Source organism: Lissotriton helveticus, chromosome 7, assembly GCF_964261635.1.
Source record: "Lissotriton helveticus chromosome 7, aLisHel1.1, whole genome shotgun sequence".
Classification (NCBI taxonomy): domain Eukaryota; kingdom Metazoa; phylum Chordata; class Amphibia; order Caudata; family Salamandridae; genus Lissotriton; species Lissotriton helveticus.
The window spans coordinates 897,734,556-897,754,765 of NC_136068.1; the positions used below are offsets into that span (position 1 = coordinate 897,734,556).

Consider the following 20,210-nt stretch of genomic DNA (forward strand, 5'->3'; position numbering starts at 1 on the left):
TTGGAGCCCAGCTGAAGCAAGAGACTCCAAATGTCAGTTGGCGGATCTATTCACAGGACCACAACAGCTAAAGTCCGCTGGGACAAGCTGGAAGCCCATATATTCAAGCTGAAGCCATGCAGCACCAGAGTTCAGGACTTAAATTTGCACCAGTGTCTGCTGGACCCGGAAGAGTGCAGTCCACGATACCAGGCGACTGGTAACCCAGTGGCGATTGGACTTCTTGGCAGGACTGAGACGACTTTGAAGGACATAGACCCGTGTCCAGGACTGCCTTACCAAGTTTGTGGACCAAGGAGTACCCACAGAGACCCCAGTTTACTGAATCACATCTACAGCTATCCTAGAGTATTTTCATCATCCTGTATCCCTTGCTTTAGGAACACCTACATAGTGTCTGGAATGGACTGAAAACTGCTTTTACCTTACAAATGTTTGTGAAACTTGCTGTCTCCCTACTGGAGTTGGTTGTCTAAAGTAACAAATGCATTGACTCGTAAGAAACTGGCTCTAAATATACTACACTAAAATGAGGTATCGTGAGCAGAGTACAAGTGTCCCCAGAGGTAGGCAGAGGTTAAAGTTAGATTGAACCTTACAGTCAAATAGTGGTAGCTGGGTTGAGCAGTAAGGCAGTATCAGAGGACAGTGTTAAGCATTTCATGTACCCACTGAGTTAGGAAATGAATTCACACACAATAAGTGAACTCTAGGCCAAATGTTTTTGTATAAAAATATACTGTTTATTTTTAGAACCAATCAAGCCTGGCACAGGTAAGCATTAAATACTTTTCAGTGATAAGTTACTGGATATAGAACCATTTAAAAATGCAATAGAAATTGTAACACTTAGAAAATACAGTACATTGAAATGAATAACCTTTTTCAATAAATTGCAGGTACGTTACTTTCTCTAACTCCGTGCTGGATGCCTAGATTCAGCACTGGGACATGTCCTGCAAACAGGTGAGAACACGTTTTGGTTATTTGTACGATTTTTAAAGAATCTTTAGTTTTCAATACTCCACACTTAGTCGTTTTTAGAGGGAATATTGTCAATGTTATCCTATGGAGGGAAAACAGGTTATCAGTTTGCAGGTAAGTAAACAACTGTGGCAGTTAAGGTTCTGGGGTTAGACTCCGGGGTCTCCCAGGGTCAGTGATGCACTGTTGCACCCTCAGCGGCACTAGGGCAACCGGGTGCAGAGTGTTTAGGCATAATGTTCTCCTATGAAGGATAGGGGGACTCTGGTTGGTGGCTGCTGGCAAGCAGGCCACGGGTTGTGGGAGCAAAGCTCCTAGGGTTTAGCTCAGGGCAAGTTGAGGACCAAAGTAGCTCCAAAGGTGCACCCTCAGCAGCACTAGGGTGGCTGGGTGCAGGGTGCTGTTTTGAGATTGGGTGCCCTGTTTCCAATGGAGAACCTCCGGGACAAAGAAACACAGCAGGCTCGGGACGAGGGTCTTCCAGGTGCGACCACTTCGAAGGATAATTTGGGATGTTGAGGGTTGGTTAGGCACCGTTAGTTTGGGCACACAAGGCCGTGGGGTGTCTGGTGCAGGGGTGCCTTGGGACGTCAGATTTTCTTACCCGCTCTGGTCGCAGTAGGGGAGGGTCCCCTGGATTGAGGCTGCAGGCGTCTGCGGGAGGCTTAACACGTCAGGATCGCTGGCGGACCTCCTCGTGGTGTTTTTTCACTCTCGCTCCGGCAGGATTCGGCAGGTGCAGAGTGGGCTGGATTCGTTGTCTCTGGCTGGCACCAGAATCTGCAGTTTGAACAAGTCAGTCTTTGAAGTGAAGGCAGGTAGGTAGGTCGGATCTCTAGGGTTTTTGAGGTTGCTGGCTGCAACCAGGATTTCGCAGGAGTAGGTTCGAGGGGAGACAGGCCGGTAGGGATGGGGCCAAGTCAGTGGGTGTCGTCCTCGTTCGCTCTGCACAGCTTTTAGTCCTTTTCTTTTGGTTTCTGGCTCTGAGGAAGGAAGGTTCAGGGTGCCCCAAAATACTAAATTTAGGGGCGTTACAGGTAGGTAAAGGGCAGGGACCAATGGGTCCCTTCCCAGGGGTGGTTACACCTCCTATTCTACCACTCTCCAGTGGGAGGGGGCAGGAGCCTGTCCCTGGTTGGCTGGGTCCCCCATCTTCAAGATGGCGGGGAATCTAGGTTGTGCATCACCTCGCCTCCCCCATCTTAGGGGTGGAGTTGGCAGAGGTTGGCACACCTGTCTTCCTCACTTGTTTTGCCTCCGGTTCTCCCGCCCAAAGTGGGTGGGGGGGGGGGGGGGGGAACCAGTGGGGACCAGTTGTTGAAAACAGCAAATGGTCTAGAGAGGCTCACAAAGGCATCATGCCTTTGAAGCTTCTCCTTCGGGAACCCTGCCCATCCTGGGGGACTAGGCTTGGCACCTTTTCCCAGGATGTGCATGGTTTCTGGCCCCTGAGAACAGCAGCTCTCGACCCAGGGGTCCAGAACATGTCTGGTGGTGGCAGCCTAAGCAGCCACTCAGTCAGGGCACTAGAAGATGGTAGAGTTTCAGGGGGTCTCTCTAAGATGGCCCCTGTGGTGCATTTTACATTAAATCCTACACTGGCATCAGTGTGGTTTTAATGTGCTGAGAAGTTTGATACCCAACTTCAGTCTTCAGTATAGCCATTATGGTGTTGTGGAGTTTGTAATGAAACTCCCAGCACCTTATACTCTTAATGGCAGCACTGCAAACAGTGCCCAGGAATGGACCTGGTAATGTAGGGGTACAGGGCTCATGCACCTGTACCCTCACCACTGGCATAGGGCACCCAGCTAAAGGGGTGACTGATGTAGGCCAGGGCAGTTTTTGGGCATGGCACACAGGGGTGTGTGCCATGTCGACTTCACTTTGTTCTGCACCAAGACACGCAGCCTGCAAAGGCAGTGTGCGAGTGCCAGGGGACAGGGCCTCTAAGGGTGGCACAATAAGTGCTGCAGCCCTTAGAGGCCTTCTCTTGTCACAGTGCCCTGAGTACCTGTGGTACTTTTTACCAAGGGCTGACATGTGGCCAGAGATGCCAATTAGATTAGTTTTGGGGGAAGAACACAGGCCCTGGGAACCTGATCGGCCGGGACCCGGGGCACATCAAGTCAAAGTGCATCAGTAGTCTGGCAAAAAGTGTGGGGAGGTTACAGCAACAGGAACCCACTTTCCTACACTTGTGCCCAATTTTTCTTTCATTAAAGTTTCTAATTGTCATACTAGTTAAATATGCCACCGCTTGTTCACAGTTGAGTGAAAAAGTGCATATTTACAATACCTTGTATATTCTACATCTCCAGAACCCACCAGTGTTTTATTTTTTTTAGTTATGGTGCCTAAAAATACAATTTTCTTTATAAATTGTTGCTTGATTTCTTGTGTCCCACGTGTTTCTTCTGTTTTGATGCAGTTTAAATGTTTAACACTTCTTCCATTGTGTAAGCCCGACTGCTCGGAGCCACAGCTACCCAGTGTTGAGCTAGAGGTTTTGCAGACAAAACCTACTGGTCCTACAGGGGTCGATAAATATATTACATGGTGAGGTCACACAACTACACCATATAACACAGCCCATTTCCTCAGTACTATGGGTAACTAGGGCCAACATGTAAAATGTTATTAGTGGACTGACTTGTTGCACCACGACGAATGTAAACAGGTAAAACAGGACTCCCTGAATGCCATTGCAGGTTGGCTGAGCAGCTTTAACCTTATGGCTGCTGCTGACGGCCAACGGCCGTCGCGTGCACTATCTTTGTAGTGCTGCGCACGTTCGTTGGCCGTCGCAGCCCCGCCCACTCAATAGAACGTTCCGCACTAGCACGGAACGTTCGGCGCAGTTAAGGGGTTAAAACTGCTAACTACTTTGCCATTTCAACCCTTTGCTATGTCCAAACCTTACCTTTTAATATTTATAAGTCACCCCTAAGGTAGGCCTAAAGTGCCCAGGAGGCTGGGTGCATTATATTTAAGAGAAGAACATGGGTTTACTAATCTAAACATGTCCAGACGCTAAAATAAAAGACAATGAGATTTTTACTAGGGCTAGTAGTCCCACTAACATGGAGTTACATTGACAACTCAGCAATGTAAACTTCCAAATGGTACTACTAAAATGTATACTTTGAGGTATCAAATGAATTTTTTTACCATAAACCAGACTTGATGCCCAAGTCAAATTTAATATAACTATTTTCAACGGGCAACTATAGAAATTTGCCACTGTTGCCAAAGGTTTCCCAGTAGCAGTGTAAGAAAGTGGTTCTATATATACTGGACCAAAATAAGGTACAGTGCGTATAGAGTCCACAATCCTCAGAGGTATAACAGAGGTTAAAGCCAGGTGTGACCTTACTCTCTAAAGTGGTAGCTTGGTCGAGCAGTAAGGCAGTACCAGAGGACAGTGTAAAGCATTTGTAGTACACAGTCAGCAAAATGTTTCATACACTCAAAGGATGAACTCCAGGCCAATTGTTTTTATATCAAAGATATAGATGTTTTATTTTCTAGAACCAACAGGTATCAAAATATACTGTTCTCAATAGGAGAGGTCTCAGAGGAGTACTTTGCAGAAAGGCAATAACCTTTGTAAACACAATAGGTACATGGGTTGCAGTAGGCAACAGTTCTACACACAATTTAGCATGAAGCTCAATGGGTTTTCCTATATAAACAGTGGATTACTTTGTGGATTACTTTGGAAGTTCCAGGACTGGATCCCAGAGTCAGTCCTGGGGTCTAAGCTGAAAACAATTTAGTAAAAACGTTTTAGGTATTGCAGTGATTTTTCAGAAATATAAAGCTATTTTAAAAGTCCACACTTAGAAACTTTTCAACAGAAATCTGGCAATGTTATCCAATGGGAGAAAATTCAGGTTGCAGGTAAAGTACGATCTTGTTACTTTTGTAATCCAGTACTGGGCTCCTGGGTCCAGTACTAGGCTCCTGGGTCCAGCACTGGGGTCTCAACTTAACAGTTAAGTAATTAAGTTTCAGCATTTTGTATGATTTTTAAAGAATATTTCTAGTTTTCAAATGTAGACACTTGACAATGGATTCCTGTGGAGAAAATACAAGTTACTAGTAAACCTGATAGGGATTATTTTGGCGGTTCAGTACTGGGCTACAAGGTACAGTACTGGCTTCTCTCCTGATCACAGGTGAGTACTTCGGAATGTGGATGATTTTATATGAATATTTTAAGTTTTCAAAAGTAGACACTTCGAAGATTTTTCAAGTCAAACCAGTCAATGTCAGGCAAGTTACAGGTTTCCAGGTGAGTACTCGCTGGTGAAGTTAAGGTTCTGGGCATAGACTCAGGGGTCCCCCATAGTCAGGTAGGTACAGTTGGTTCACCCTGAGCAGCGCAGGGTTGGCCGGGTGCAGAGGTAGTTCGGCCCAATGTTATCCAATGAGGGGCAGGGGGGCCCCCGGTTGGTGGCTGCTGGCTAGCAGGCCACGCAGCTGTGGGAGATGGGCTCCTGGGCACTTGCTCAGGGCAAATGGTGAAGTAGAATAGGGTACAGGTTGCACTGCCAGGTGCACTCGGCGGCTGAGTGCAGGGTGATTTTGAGCAGTCGGGCGCTCCATGTTCTTCAATGGGAAAGGTAAAAAGGGAACAAAAGCTGCAGACTTTGGGGAGGTGATTCTCCAAGTGCGACCACCACTTCGAGAGGTAAGTTGGGATCCTGGAGAAGAGGTAGGTACCCCAAAGGGAGGCACAAGGGGTCGCAGGGCGCCGGGGTGTCTTTGGGTGTCGGGAAATCTTACCCTCAACTGGTCGCTGTTGGAGGGGGTCCATGGTTCTGAGGCTGCAGGAGGTGTCTGGTTCGTCGAGGAGGGTATTTGGGCACTGGACTTCGGGTCCAAGTCGCCGGGGGGACGTCCTCGTGGTCTTGGATCACTCTAGCACGGGCCGGGCTCAGCGGGTGCAGAGTGGTCAGGTCTTGAGCTTCCTGGCTGGCACCAGGGGTTGGTTGTTGGAGCAGAGCCGCTGCTTATGAGAGTCCCAGTCTTTAAGAGGGTCAAGGCAGGCAGGTCCTCCGGGTGTACCAAGGTTGCGGTCTGCAAGAGTCGCCAGGATTAAGCAGGAGCAGGTTCCAGGATCGACATGCCGGAAGGGCTGGGGCCAAGTCAGTGGGTGTCGTCCTGTTAGCAGCTGCACTGCAGGTATTCTTGATCTTTTCTTATCGGGATCTGAGGAAGGAAGGTCAGGGAGCCCCTAAATACTGAATTTAGGGGCGTTACAGGTAGGGCAAGGGCAGGGACCAATAGGTCCCTGTCCTGGGGTGGGTACACCCCCTAGCCTGCTCCTCTCCCGTGGGAGGGAGGCAGGAGCCTAGCTGTGATTGGCAGGGCTCCCCATCTTCAAGATGGCCGGAGCCCGGGGTCGTGCTTCACCTAGTCTCCCCCACCTGATGGGTGGGGTTGGCACAGGCTGGCACCCCCCCTTCCTGACGTAGTTTTTCCCGCCAGTCTTCCAGCCAAAGTGGGGGTCAGGACTGGTGGGGGCCAGTTGCTGGGTACAGAAAATGGTCTGGAGAAGCTCACAGAGGTGGCAGGCCTTTGAAGCTTCCCCCTGCCCATCCTGGGGGAGGAGACCTAGCACCGCGCCCAGGAAGTGCATTGTTGCAGGCCCAGGAGAGCGGGGGGCTCTCCACCCAGGGGTCCAGCAACATGTCTGCTGTGTGGCAGCCTAGGCAGCCTCCCAGTCCAGACGTGGATTGTGGTTAGGTTCAGTGCAGTTTTAGGGAAGGTACACATGCCCTGGGTACCTGGTTGGCAGGAGCCCAGGGCACTCAGTCAAAGCACATCAGCAGTCAGAAAAAAGTGGGGGCATACCAATGCAAGAAAGATGGCACATTCTCACAAGCAGTTTTTAATAAAAACGACTGTAGCCCGAACCAGCCTGCCCCCTCTCTGCAGATAAGGTGTAAATGCCCATGGCAGATTTTTGTTTTTCTTCCAGGATGGTAAGCGGTGTGACCTCCCTGGCAGGATGGCCAGCACAGTACAAGCCACAGTCTGAGCATCTGGAGGGAAGCTGCCTTCGTTGAGCAAATATGTAATTAGTCAGGGACTCAACTATTGTTTAAGCAGAGAGGTTGGACCCTCAGGATAGAAAGGAAAAATAATGTTAAAACAGAATGCCAAGGAGTGTAGACCTTATTTAGCCAAATCTATGGGTAGGGCAAGGGAGCGCCACACACCAGGAGAAGAGTCTGGCCATCTTGAGAGTGGGCTGAATAGTGCACTTTGGGGGAGCTAGGTGCCGCACTTCCAGGAAGATGTAACCAAGTGGGTGGGAGAGCCAGAGGGAACATGTGGCCCATTGACTAGTTAGACCCACTCTCCTTTACACAAGCTGGCAACTGGCATAAAAAATGCACCCAGACCTTAGATACCTGCTGGAATCAAAGACAGAAGGACTGAAACTACTAAGTCGTTGGACTGAACAAAGCAAAGCTGCACAACGATGGGCCACACCTGCTGCACCCTAGCAACCACAGAGGACAGAGCCTGCTGTTGTGGACATGGTTAGAGATCCCCAAGAGCTGAACTACCTACCACTTGTCAAGGACCCGGACTGTCTCCAAGGACTAGTAAGGCTAGTCCCATTAAGCTATAGGACCACAAAAGGCTAAAGGAAACTGCGTGCCCAGCTGATCTAACACCAGGCTTGGCTTGTTGACACTGATGCATGCTGGAAGACGGAGTCCTGGCCCTTGGCTAGTAGTCAAAATGGACTCTCCCCCTCACACTGCTGAAGAAAGAAGAAAGCCCAAAGGAAATCACTGTTGCTGTAAAGTCAGTTGGCCAGTGCCAACTGTAGGCCCTTAAATGGCTCATCACTTCACAGCATCATTCACAACTGCTTCCCTAGCATCAGTATCACTTCTACCTACTATGGTGGTTTGAAGGAAGAAACAGTCTAGAGATTGTTCAAGACAACGGGCAAGTGTCCCTCTGATGCTGTTACATTGCCCTGACAGGCTTGCTATCAGAATTGGCCAGTCAAAGGTCCTGCTAATGGCATTTCCAATATTAATGAAATGACTAATCTTCAATCCAGTATATTACGATTTATTGTATTTTTTTTTAAACAGTGATTTAGGTTTTCTTTGAAAAATTATATTCAGTTTCTCTTTAGGTTTGTTGCTCTGTGTATTGAAAGCGGAACATCTATATTATAGACTGGTGTTGGATTTTAATGTTGTGTTTCTTATTACTGCTTTTGTTACTCCTATAAGCTTTAAACTGGTTCCTTTACCGAAGCTGGACTGCTCTGTGCCACAGCTACCCAGGACTTAAGTAAGTTTTCTCAAACAAACCTAACTGGACCTGATGAACTTCAGAATTAGATTGAGCAGTATATAAAATGGCTAGAATAGGCTAATTGGAATAAAAGTCCTTCTGGTTTTTACCCTGGACAGAACATCTAAGCAGGTATGCTTGAAAAAAAAAAAAAGCTTTTAAATGTGACTAGTGAATAGTATTTTGCAGATTCGTCTTCGTAAGAAAAAAATATTCCACGTTAAACATTTCAGATGCATTATGCTGACAAGTCCTTTGTTTTAAGCTGGGAAAAAATGAGCTGCAGTAAGCCGCTCTAACAGGCCATCACTAACATATTGTCATTTATAACCTAGCTAGGAGCATGTGTCAAAAGGGAAGGGATTCCAAATATTCTTCTGAACCCTCACTGCTAATAAACACACCGACTACTTGTATGCATTAGTAAGGGCTGCATGACCACAATAGTATGTTTGGCAATCATGTATTTGATTGCATTTTTAAAACTAACAGAACTTAACGGCAATGTTTAAATCAGTCTAGGAAATTTAAAAATTGTCAATTTAATAGATGACAAAATGAGGGCCCCCTCCACCGATTTGTTTCTCCAAGCGCATGGAAATTAGTTTGAAAACCACTGCTTTAGAGGAACATCCAGCAGGAGCTCTAACAAGATAAATACCTTAAAGTGTCCATCTCTTCACAGAGTTTCTCAAGTGCTTCATGCTTCTGTTCCAAATGTCCTCGAAGCTCATCCATTGTAGCAAGATTGGATTCTGAAGACTGCTTCAATTCAGATTCTTTGGTAGCTAGAGACCTTTGGGCATCCAACAGTTTCCTAGGAAAGAGAACGTTTGAGTATGCTACAAATAGGCATTTTTCCAACATCCTCTATGCTACATCGCTTAACGAATAATAGTTGTGTACAAAACGTGATCAGCTTAGAAGGGATACCATCTGTAAGCAGCACTAAGATATAATATGACATTAGTTCAAGAAAACAGAATACTTTGAATAACTTGGCCCAGCATTCACTTTAGGAAACTGAATTTCATTTCTTGGAATTTAAGCTAAAGGGATTATGTCCAGAATTATCTTTAAAGGAAAAGCACTTTGATTACATTAAATACAGAGAGGTAGGGTGCAGCAGCCAGGATGACTTGATTCCTGATCGAAGGGCCCACGGTTCGATTCTGGTGCTGCCGGCAGCTCCGTACCATGTGACTCCGGGCAATAGCTCACTTAATCTCCCCTTAAGCCCCCAGTGCCTTTAGACCTTTTGGGGTGGGTAGTTTGCGCTCAAATGCCGGGTTTAGGTGGTTTAAAAAGGTTGATGCTGATTAAGTTGAAGGCTAGCGTTGAATACCAATTAGCATTGGAATGTAACGGCCAAAAATTAATCTCATGGTGTCCCTTTACCACAGTTTTGTAGGTCTAGGTAGCCATGGTCGAATAATACAAAGCAAGTGACTGAACATGTACCACTGCAGAAATCTTTAGAGCGAGTGCTTTATGCAATTCTTAAAGTACTACTTGATGGCAGCTGGCACAGAAGTAACTATGTGGTAGGTTTCCCAGAAGGAATCTGTGACGAAGATATAACTTGTATGAGGTATAAGACTAGCCATCATTTCAAAGGTTCAGATCACTAAATATAAATAGTATATACACTTAAAACCCTGCATGCTGAACTGAGGGATAAAAATCAAGGCTAAGCAAAGATCTGCCAAATCAGATATCAATATTGCTTCATGTTTTGTCTGTTACGCACCTTGAAAACTCTTCTTCTGCTTGAGCTGTAGATCGTTGGATTTCTTGAAGCTGCTGCTCTTTGTCCAAAACGGAGGTATCCAACGCTACAACTTTTTCCAGCAAAGAGGAATTCTTGTTCTTCAGACTTTCCACTTCTGTGCTTACTGACAACTTGTAACTGAAGTACACAGAAAGAAATACTTAACACAAACTGTTGAAACTCTTGATGTCATCAACTAGACTACAGGCCTGATTTATGAATCATTTCCTGTGTAGTTGTGCAAACCAGATTTAGTTGCCACTGTATTTTCAGGAGTAGTATATGTTTAACTCAAGAAGGGAAGGTATCAAATTATAGATGTTTAAGTGAGCGGGCTTTATGCCTGGATAGTGATAGATTGATTACCTTAGAATAGATACCCCAGCAATACCAACCCCGGTCTGCGAAGATTACACCAGAAAGTCACGGAGAACAGAACCACCAAAGAAGCCATCTCTCCTGACTGGACTGTCAAGGCAATAATGCTTGGTAAACGTGTGCAGCGAGACCCACACAGCTGACTGACAGATGTCCTGCAAGAGAACGCAGCAGGACATCTGTCAGGCAGTGGCTGCTGTTGCCCTGGTAGAATGGGCACTCGGCCCCACAGGAGGCTCCTTCTTAGCCAACGATTAACATGCTTTGATGCACAGAACCCACCGAGAGATGGTTAGTTTGTGCACGGCCCAACCTTTTTTGGCTCCCAGGTACAAACAAAAAGTTGGTCAACCACCCGAAACTGATGTGTGTGCTTCAGATAGAACATGAGTGCACGTTTTGGGTCCAGACGGTGGAGCCTCTCTTACTCTTTTGAAGGTGGCGGAAAGAAGGTGGGCAAAGTAATGGTCTGCCCGATGTGGAAGGGCATGACAACCTTTCGCAAGAAAGAAGGACGAGTCCTTAAAATCACTTTGTCTGGATGAACAGAAAGAAAAGGAGATTTAGAAGAAAGAGCCTAAAGCTCACTCACCCTTCTGGCAGAGGTGATGGCTACCAGGAAAGCTGTCTTGAGTGAGAATACGTAAGGGACAGTTATGAAGTGGCTCAAAGGTAGCGCACATCAGATAGGTCAAGACATGACCCACCCGAGCCAGTATGGCAAGTACTGGCATGACCGCTACTGGGGAAAATTCATACACTCTGGTTTACCCACCCCCACCTCTCCAAAACCGTCACAAAATCCTTCAAGCTTTCCAACCTGAAACGTCCTGCTGAAACACTGATCTCTGACCTGCGTTACAGCGCGGACAACGGCACAATCATTAATGACCTCATTTTCAACTCCAGAAGAACCTTCTCTTGGCGCAAAACCTTTGGTCACCTCTTCCAAAGTACGTGCAACCAAGAACATTCCATACAGCACAAAGCTTTCAATAGCGCCCTCCCCAACCCTGCGAGCGGACCTCACCATCACTCTACAAAAACGGCATTGTCTTGATCCAAGCCTCAACCAAAAAACCTGAATAAATTTGCAGACCTTTTTACCCACCTCAAAACCCATGTACACGACAATGGCAGAGTAACCAACATCTGCCCGACAAGCCTCTGACCAGCCCTCCTAGTGTGACTAGCCACTAACAAACCACCCCTCTAAGGTTTTGCAACACAGATTCTAACCACTCCAGCACGCCTCCCAGCCCTGTAAACACAATAGTCCCTAGGCCTTTGGAGGCGTACGTGTCAGTCATATTGGGGAGCTAGCTAGGAGGAGACCAAAGTCCAACGATATAGGTCAAGCTAGCCCTTCCAGCCCACAAACCAACCCTCCTAGGGTTCCCAACAGATCCTAACCCCTCTAGCACACCTCCCGGCCGTATCATCAGAAACACCAAGACTGTTTGCCCCCTCCCAGCTAGCACCCCACTCGGAGACTAGTATGTTGCCTCCAATGACCTACGAGACAGGTCGAGCTAGCCCTTCCACCCATCACTGACATGCAGATAGAACTACTCCTAAACCATTGACCCCCAGCCCTTTAGCACCTCCCTCGTATATGGATTTTGAATCCCTACATTCCAGAGCTGCTAAACTAACAGCATTTACATTCGGTATCTAATGAACCTCCTCCACCTCGCAGAACTCTCCTTCGCTAGCTTCATGCCCCTGCCAAACGCCACCTCCCCGCATATCAGAGTTGCTTAAACACCGCTATCCTTGAGACATCTTCACCCTCGCAAGGAACCATGTCACCTCAGAGGAAACCCTTGCCCGCTCCTACAACTCTACCCTTTCCACTCCAAGTCAGTTAGACCCCACGGAAACGGAAATCATTGCCATTCTCCGGGACAACAACGCTGCCCCAGCTACCGCTTATCCACTCGAAGTCAGTGTCGAACATGCTATCTGCACGGTCACTATCAACCCCAACAGACCAGCTACACTCCGCAACAGAATTGTGGTCAAAAGTAATCTAGCGCCTATTCACCTGTCCGCCCAGAACAATAATTTTAAATAGGCAATCCTAACAGAATCATGGCTCAACGAATCCTCATCTCCATGCCTTGACCTAGTCCCTCCCAACTAACATTACAAGGCTGGACAGGCAATCTAACAAGAAATGAGGCATCGACCTGCATCTACCACTCTAACCTGGTCACTGAACTCCTGGCGGATACCACTGAATACTGCGAATACCTCGCCCTCGCTATTTGCAGCAATTCCACCCAACTGTGCAACCTGCACATCTTTTACCAACCCCCAGGCATGAAAGACTCCTTCACTTACCACCTCATGGAAATCATCACAGCTAAGATTTCCTCCAACACAGATATTTCCCTTGGTGATTTTAACCTGTACTGGAACAATCCCAAGGATCGACATGTCAATGCCATCAAAGACCTCCTGGCCGCTCAAGCCCTGACCCAAACCTGTTCACTCCCAACTCACTCCAAAGGGGCCACTCTTGATTGGATCATCTCTTACGAATCAGCAGTCATGCTTATCTCTATAGACCCATGTGACTGGTCTGACCACCACACCATCACCTTCCTACTACCTGGCACCCACAAGACAAGGGCACCGCAACCAGTGATTCCCAAACACTGGATCAGGGACACCAAGAGCCTAGACCATAGGGAACTTGAGGCTGGTGCAAATCTGACCTCCCCTTGCATAGCACAACAGTGACCTCAAAGATCACTACTCTGCGACTATATCGAACATTCTGGATGATCTAGCCCCACTAAAACTGAAAAGAAGCCAAATCAAAGACCGAAAGCCCTGGTTCACTGGATCCCTTAACAATGAAAGGAGATCCCTCCGGCAATCTGAAAGAACCTGGAGGCAGCACCCCTCTGCCGCACATCTAAATCTTCTCCACCAGGCCAGAAATGCCTACAACAGGAACATCCTAAACTCAAAAAAATAATTCAGATCTGGACTAGTGAAGACACAACAAACTCTTTAAGCTAGTCAAACACCAATCTAATAAATTGGCCAAAACATCGAAAGAAACCCCCAAGTCCCTAATATCTTCCGAGGAATTCTCCTTCGCTGACAAAATATAACCTTAGGAAACAAATTCAGTCCCGCCACATACTCAAATCCTTCCGGACCTGCCTCCTCCCGCCGCAACGCCCCCACAGATTTCACCTAAAAATCAAGCTCACTGGACAGACTTCAAAGTCTATGACGAAGACTCCATCTCTAAAATCCTATCTACCTTAAACCCGAAAAACCATTTTAAATGACCCGCTCCCTTCAAACTACTTAGCCGCCGTTGCCCAATACATTATTCCTAGCTGGACTGCAATAATAAAAGCCTCTCTCCGGCAGGGATCGATGCAGACTCTGAAAGCCAGCCATTTCCTCCCCATTTAAAAAAAAAAAAAAAAAAAAAAAACGTTGCTAGATCCTGCCTCCCCCAACAACTTCAGACCCATTCCAACATCCCCCTCTTAGCCAAAGTGCTGGAGAAGTGTGTGCAAGAGAAGCCAAGTCAACACATCAACAACTTCCACCTACTCTAGACTTCCAATCCAGATTTAGACCTGGGCACAGTACTGAAACCACCATGTTCCACATAGTTGATGCCCTCCAAGGCAAAACGTCTCCTAATCCTCAAAGATCTATCCCCGCCTTCGACACTGTCAAACATGAAAAACTAGAACGCCTCAAACTCCGGATGGGATTGGAAGGCTCTGTTCTAGAATGTGGTCGGTTATGGAGGAAGGACCTAAACCAGAGATTCCTAATCAATGGCAACCTACATGCTCCCCAGTCACGGTTGGAGTCCCCCAAGGATCAACCCTGTCCCCCACCCTCTTTAAACTTTACCTTGAATCGCTTGCCGAAGTTCTATGCACTGCCATTATCTTCTACCATATGTATTCTGACGACACTCCAATTTACATCAAACCCTCATCTCGAGATCCTCTCCCTGAACGAAACCCTGAAACTGACTGTCCAATGGCTTGCCTCCAATCAACTCAAACTCAACACAAAGAACACAGAATCTCTCCTAATTTCTCCTCATAAAACCAAGCCTGAGATGCAAATATGGATCAAGGCTATCTCAGCCTTGAATTGCCCACCGACCGTCGTGGACTCTGCCAAATCCCTGGAAATCACCCTGGACAGCAGCTTGATCACGCGGTACCACATCAACACAATGGCCAAATCAGCCAGATTCCACATGAGTAAGCCCAAGGAAATTGAAACCCTTCCAGACCTAAAAATGGCAGTCCAAGCACTAATCATCTGTAGACTAGAGTATGGTTGTTCTACCCTCTCTGGTTTACCCAAGATCTCCCTGGCAGCTTTAAAAACCTGTCACAATGCGGCCGCCAGGCTACTTACCGGCACAAGTAAATTCAACCAGATTTCCCCACACCAGAAAGCTCTGAACTGGCTTCCTCTTGAGGCAAGAATACAGCTTAAACTAGCTTGCATTACACACAAGGCTTTATACTCAAACTCCCCTGCATTTCTTGCATGGACACTTGAGATTTCCGTAGGAATCAAACTCCCGGTCCACCAAAGACCACCTGCTGCAACATGCTAGATTTCGGGGAAAAAAACCAACCAAAAAAAACGCCTCAGAATTGTGCTTTCTCTGGGGCAGCACCTAGAATATGGAACTCTCTCCCACCTGCCATCAGAAGAATCCCTTCCAAGTCTCGTTTCAAAAAGGATACCAAAACCTTCCGTATGGGTAAATTCCTTGTTTAAATTTTGCCTTCAACCACCACTATGACCATGATCTACATCTGGCTATTGCCTCCCTTCGGATTACCTAGTCACCCCACCAAGAAACATGTGGTCTTATCTGGAGTAATTGTAAATGTAATCCGTAAACACGTGTCCTATCTATTATGTATTCTGCACCCCGCCACCTCCTATTTGATTTTTTACTCTTGTGATTTGAACTCATTTTGTACAATCCTAGGATTCCTGTAGAGCACTCTGATACCCCAACGGGTCAAGTTTGCGCTCTATAAAATCACAAAAATATAAACAAAACAAGATTTAAGTCCCATTGAAGCATTATGAAAGGCACCGTAGGAAACGTGTGTGTAATGCCTTTCAGGAAGCGATTAACAACCGGTGACTTAAAAAGAGAAGGCTGATCTGGAAGCCGTAGAAAGGCGGAGCTGGCCGAAAGATTACCTTTGATAGTGCCCAGAGCAGAGCCCTGCTGGGCCAAAGAAGGAACAGAAGGACCTCTGAAAAAGGGGCAGAAAGGGGATCCAAAGTCTTTGCTGTGCACCATGCCACAAATTTGTTCCACCTGCAGGCGTATACAGTCTTAGTGGAGGGACACCTGGCTGCTACAATGACATCACAGACTTTGGGAGGAAGGTCGAAAGCTGTCAACTGTCACCGCTCAATCTCACGCATGGAGGTGGAGGCTGGACAGGTTCGGTTGGAGGACCTTCCCTGCTGCTGCGTCAGAAGATCCTCCCGAAGAGGCAGTCTGATAGAGGGATCGATCGCCATGCTGAGTAGCTCAGGATACCAGTATCTTTGTTTACTAGTCTAGCAGATGTAAGGGTTAGAAGGAGTGCAGTCGTCCAAGAATAACTTGAGATCGGCTCTGTATCATCTCAAAAGGGTGTTTCATAAGCGGAGCTAGAACTATGTTGAGTTGGGAAGTTGGTGGTAGAGACTTTACGAGAGGGAAAGTCCTAAACAGACCCTTGAGAAATTGTTTAATCAGTCTACTTGACCAAAGAGAAGGGCCTGTAGAAGATCTCCTGAAACTGGATATTGCTGCCAGGTGAACTTTAATAGAGGCGTGAGCAAGACCTGAAGTCGCCAGATGGAGAAGTTAAGGCAAAATTTGCTCTGGAGAAGGAGAGGGTGTACATCCGCAGACTTAAACCAGATGCAGAATCTCTTCCATTTCAAGGATTATGTCTTGTTCGTACTGTTGACTCGAGCCAGTGCCAGAACTGCCCTGCAGTCTGGAGGAATGTCTAGGCCATGGAACTCTCGGAACTCAGGAGCCAAGCTGATAATTTGAGAGATGCTGGATCCGGATGTTGGACTTTTTCCCGGACCATTGTGAGGAGAGAGGGAAACGGTTTCAAAGGAAGCGGCGGTTCCAGGGAGAGAAGATGAAGCTCTGTGAACCAATGCTGGCGAGGCCACGCTGGAGCTATCTGGATTAGCGTGCAGGGTTCTGCCTTCAACTTCCTGAGGACCCTGGAAATGAGGGGAATCGGTGGAAAAGCTTAGGCAAAGACGTTGAACCATGCTATCGAAAATGCATTCCCTAGAGATCCCCCGTCGGGGATGCCAGCTTGCGGAGTTTTGGCATTTGGCTTTGTGCAGGGTGGCAAATAGATCCAAGAGAGGGGCGCCCCATTGGGAGAATATGCTGTTGAGTCCGCTACTTCAACTCTCATTCATGACATGTTTGCTGCCTGCTTAGTGAATCAGCCAGCACATCGTCTGCTCCTGGAACATTCTGCTTGTAGGTAAATGTTATGCTGAAGCAACCAGTTCCAGACGTTTTGAGATTTGTGAGTGGCAGTGAATGAGTACCCCCCCCCCCCCCCGTTTGTTTAGGTAGTGCTTTGCGTAGTATTGTACGTCCGGACAAGCACTGAAGAACCTTTGATCCTGGGAAAGAACGCCAGGAGGGCCAGATAAACAGCTCGTAGCGCGAGGAGGTTTATGTGAAGCTCCCATTCGGAAGGAGACCACTTTCCACTGATTCAGAGTTCTTGAAGTAGAGTGCCCCAACCCTCCAGGGACGCAGCCATTGTGATTATTTGTGGAGAGGCTTGAAGTAAGAAGTACAGGCCTTGAGAAAGATTCTGAGAACAAGTTCACCACTGTAGAGAAGTGACCATCTGAAGGGTCACTTAAAGGACGTCGAAGGATCCTTCGGCTTGAATCCACTGATTGGAGAATGATTCCTGGAGAGGACGCATGTGGAGGCGACAGTAGGGAACCAACAGAATACATGATGACATCCCGAGAGGGGATTTGGACAGGTGTACTGAGAGGAACTTCCTGTCTCTTGTACGTCTCGCCAAGTGAAGTTTGCCTTGTCGCTCGTGACGGGAAAGCTTTCTTCTGGTTTGTATCGAGAATAGCACCCAGAAATGTTATCTGTTGAGAAGGTTGGAGGATGACTGGTCCTGATGTTGCCAGAGGTATGCAGCCACAGGAGATCGGCATTTTGTGAAAATGAGTGGGGCTGACTTGAGTCCGAAGGGCAGGACTCTGAATCGGTAATGTCTTCCTGCCACAGCGAACCTCAAATTTCTTTTGGATAGGGATATGAAAGTAGACATCTTGAACATCCAAAGATACCAAGTAGACGTTTGCATTGAGAAATTGCAGCACTTCTTGAATGGTGACCATGCGAAACGAGTGTTTCTTTAAGAACTTGAGACTTCTCAAATCTTTGATGGGTCTCCTTTTTGCGCACCAGGAAAAAACAGGAGTAAAAACCCTTCCCCCGCTGACTAAGAGGAACCCGCTCTATAGCTCCTTTCTGGATCATTAGTGATATTTCCAGGATTAAAGGTGCAGATTTTTGTGAAGCATATGCAGAGGGGGGGTCTGCGGAGGACTCTGAACGAACTCCAGTGAGTGTCCAAATTGTACCAGTTGAAGAACCCAACGGTCCGTTATTGGTTTCCAATTGTGTAAAAAAATGGGAAATTTTTCCTCCTACTTTGGAGGGTTGAGAGGAAATTGAGACCGGCGGTAGAGAAAAGTCATTGACACCGGGAAGAATCCTGTCGTCCGCCCTTTCCGCGAAAGGAGGACTTAGTGAATGAAGATTGCTGCTGTTGGAATTGTGGCAGATATTGCTGGTTGGAGGAGGAATAGGAAGACCGATATTGTTGGTAGTTCCCTCTAGTGTAAGATTGTCCTCTACCCCTTGAGCCTCGAAAGGTTGTTTTTTTTTTAAATTGAAGGGTACCCACAGTCAAGGCCGTATCCTTTATGCCTTGAAGAGCTTTGTCAATATGAGTGCCAAAAAGAAGCGGATCATAAGGCATTTCCAGAATTTGTCTGGACTTCCGGCCGGAACGTAGTCGCCTTAAGCCAACCTTGGCGGAGGACCGCAGCCCCAACCAGTTGGTGGAAACCAGAAGAGGCGATTTCCATTGCACAATCAATTTCGGAAGTCGAACGTTCGCCCTCTAACAAGATCTTCTTTGCTTCCTCTTTCGAGTCGTCCGGCAGGGCCACCAAGTATGGTGCAATGTCCGCCCACATCTGTCGGTTGTAGCATCCCAATAACGCTAAAGAATTAAACGCACACACTGTCAATGCAGACATGGAGGAAAAACGCTTCCCAATATTGTCTAGGACTCTACCCTCCTTATCCGGATGAGCGGAAAGCGGAGCAGAAGGGTTCTTAGACCTCCGCTGAGCTGCCTGAGTGATGACTGAATCAGGCTTGGGATGTCCAGTAAGGCAGGCTGGAGCGGTGTCTGGAGCTCTGTACTTTGTCCAGACGAGGCAACACTGGGGGGACCGTAGATGGATTGTGCATGATTTTAACGACTGATTCCAGATGTAGGCAATGATAGGCACAGATCTCACCGATTCTTAAAAGTTTCATTAAAGTCGTAAAGGAAACAGTCCTGCTGGTGAGAAGGCATAGGAATCTGGAAACGCTGTGCAGCCCTTTCCAAGATATTATAAAAACCCCCAATATCCTTAGGAGGCGTATCTGCTTGAGGAAGCACCGGGGATGCTGGGTAAGGGATAACTTAATCGTCCCACTCATGAGTTGATTGGGAATCATGAACCTCTCCTTCCTGTTGATCATCTTCATCATCCGTGGAAGGTGGTATTGTGACAGGCATAGACTGTGGCGGCGGAGGTGGAACCTGTAGTCTTGGCAGCGGAGAGAGAACTGGGGTAGGAGACAGAGCAGAAGTAGGGAATCTCTGCGTGTAGTCGGAAATTAAAAATTGGAGGTCAGAAACCAAAGACACAGGCAGACAAACCATGGGTGGTTGGTGAAGATGGCTGTCGTCTGGATAATATGCCTGATCTTCTGCGACTTAATGTCAAGTACCAGAAGGATTTGGACTATGATGAATAAGTTCAGAGGGACTTGTTGCAGCCCTGAACATGCTGCTGTCGTCTGAATACCTCCATCTCACTTTTTGGAGGAGGAATGGCTGGACCCTGCTAGGTGATGCAAGGGAAGGCGTCAGTGTGCGTTTCGTGACTTTGAGGTGAACATACGCACTTTCCACTTTTGACTGTGGTTTCGACAAGGCAGTCTGTGTAGTCGTTGTCGACGGTGGAACACCGACGGGCACATCTGAAGGTAACGTCGACGGAGCCGTTGTCGGAACACTCCTAGACGGTGTACTCCATGTGCTAGTAGTCAAGCGTGGCGTCGACGCAGACTTGAACGCTGAATTCTTAATCTTGACGGTCGACGACAATGGCATAATAGCAGTCTACTAGAACATCGTCGAGGTCGATGCTGAGGACGCCAAGGATGTAGAGACTTTTAGATGTCAAGGTTACTCCCACAGCTGTAGAAGGATATTTCGTCGCCGAGGCCACCGTCGACAAGGTGGTCATTAAAGGGGCTGAAGTAGGCTTTTTAAAAAGTGTTCAAAATCCTCGGTGGAGAAACCTTTGTTGGTAAAGCCTAAAGTTTTGCCTCTGAAGACTTTTTCTGCGTCTT

At 47.3% G+C, this 20,210-nt stretch overlaps 1 protein-coding gene across 2 annotated transcripts in view; it reads right to left on the reverse strand.

The window, feature by feature from the left end:
* HMMR (hyaluronan mediated motility receptor) overlaps positions 1-20,210 on the reverse strand; it is a 472,605-nt gene that overhangs the window by 99,908 nt on the left and 352,487 nt on the right. For both annotated transcript variants that reach the window (XM_078653402.1, XM_078653403.1), the window contains 2 exons: positions 10,070-10,228; positions 8,981-9,136 (listed from right to left, as the gene is read on the reverse strand). In XM_078653402.1, coding sequence (XP_078509528.1) covers positions 8,981-9,136; positions 10,070-10,228 — 315 coding nt within the window. The remainder of the gene's footprint in view (positions 1-8,980; positions 9,137-10,069; positions 10,229-20,210) is intronic.